At 41.9% G+C, this 1,920-nt stretch overlaps 1 protein-coding gene across 1 annotated transcript; it reads right to left on the bottom strand.

Annotated features, from left to right (window-relative positions):
- Positions 1-363: 363 nt before the first annotated feature.
- Positions 364-1,290, bottom strand: LOC138452755 (olfactory receptor 2G6-like). Its single transcript, XM_069605104.1, has one exon. The coding sequence runs from the start codon at positions 1,288-1,290 to the stop codon at positions 364-366; it is 927 nt and encodes a 308-aa protein (XP_069461205.1).
- Between the last annotated feature and the right edge of the window lie 630 nt (positions 1,291-1,920).

Here is a 1,920-nt window from a genome sequence, read left to right on the forward strand (position 1 = left end):
ATTTCCACACCGGGAAAGTTGTAATGAGGCCCATTGTATTGTGTAACTATTGTAACTTTTTACAAAAATTCAAGTAAAGTACCATAATTGATGTTATACATTGTTGACACTGTACGAGGTGTGAGATACAATTGGTTATCTCGTTAAATTTATAACCTTCTGTTCTTGGTCTCCCTCAATGTACATTTCCATATCGCGGTTTCCATACATTGACAAACAAGAAGACGCAGAGTAAATGTCCAATTCTAACGCAGTGTTTAATTGCAGTGTGTTGTTTGTTGCTCAGTGCTGCAGGTTCAAGCCATTTTTCTGCAGTTCTGACCAAGTCAGTTTAACATAAACTGTTGAACACAAAGATCACCTTTAATGAAATCTGTTTCGCTGTGCAACTTTTAGCAGGGCTATTTTCACCTCTTTGTTCCTGAGACTGTAGATCATGGGGTTCAGCAACGGTGGAGTCACGGTATAAAAGAGTGAAATTATTTTATCCTGATTTGCAGAGTCTGCAGATGTTGGCTTCATGTACATGAAAATGGCGGTGCCATAGAATATGGTGACAACAATCAGGTGCGAGGCACATGTTGAGAAGGCTTTGTGCCGGCCTTCAGAAGAGCGGATTACCAGGATGGTGGTGATGATGCGTGCGTAGGAGACAACAGTGAAAATACTGGGGATTAGCAGTGCAAAGATTCCTGCAACAAAAACCACCATCTCTGTGACAAATGTGTCTCTGCACGCCATCTTTAAAAGAGCAGTGGCCTCACAAAAGAAATGGTTGACAATTCTGTGCCCACACAAAGGCAACCGTAATGTGAAAACCGTGTCCATGAGGGCCATCACAATGCCACTCACCCAGCAGCAGACTGCCATTGTAACACAACAAGACCTGCTCATAATGACAATATAACGCAAGGGAAACAAGATGGCTACATAACGGTCATAGGCCATGACCGCTAAGAGTACACATTCTGTACCACCCAGGAATAGGGAAATGTACATCTGAGCTGCACATCCTGGTAAGCCGATTCTCCTCCACGATAGCTGTTGGGCCAACAAGCCAGGTGCAAATACTGTTGAGAAGCAGATGTCCAAGAAGGACAAGTTCCCAAGAAAGAAGTACATAGGAGTGTGAAGGCGTGGCTCACTTGCACAGGCTGTAATCAGAAACACATTCCCAATAATAGTGAGCAGGTATGTAAATATGAATAACACAAAGAGAACGATCTTCACGTGCGGGTCCTCAGATAGTCCCAGCAGTAGGAACTCTGTCCCTGCGCTTCCATTCTTCATCTCCACTGAGCATCTTCTTCTCATCTGTAGGAAAATGAGGACAGACCCACAGTAAACCCATGTGCATTCTTGGTTGGATGTGACATAATACAATACTGTAAACCACAGTGCAGATCAATGGAAGGTGTTTCATCATGGTGGAGAGCTGAACATCTCTATACATGCCTTAGATACAAGGGAAGAGAAAATATTAGAAAGTGTGTCGGGATTTGTATTCACCAACCCATGCACATCTTTTATTTGATTGGAATGTGCAAGATTTATGGGCAAAAGAAGACTTTCCCAATTCTTCAAAGACAAGGATCCGAGTGGATCTGAAAATGTTGCCGGATTAAGAACTCCTTCGATATTCAATCACAGGCAGCTTGTACACAAAAAATTAAAATAACCTGCCTGCTTGGCTCTCACTCATTCTCACACACAAATGTCCAATAACATAATAAACTACCAGTATATATGTGCAGTTTTAAGTAAGCTTATAATGAAGAGCATCAAAATTGTGCAGGTTTTGCTTTAGGAAGCAATATTGTCGGTTCACAACACACAAAGATGTTGTTAAAAGTAGTCCTTTTCCTCTCACCTCTCACCTCACTAATAGAGTGCACTGTGAGATTTAAAAAATGGGGGCTA

The sequence above is a fragment of the Ambystoma mexicanum genome, chromosome 4p (assembly GCF_040938575.1).
Source record: "Ambystoma mexicanum isolate Mex_15411 chromosome 4p, UKY_AmexF1_1, whole genome shotgun sequence".
In the NCBI taxonomy this organism is placed as follows: Eukaryota; Metazoa; Chordata; class Amphibia; order Caudata; family Ambystomatidae; genus Ambystoma; species Ambystoma mexicanum.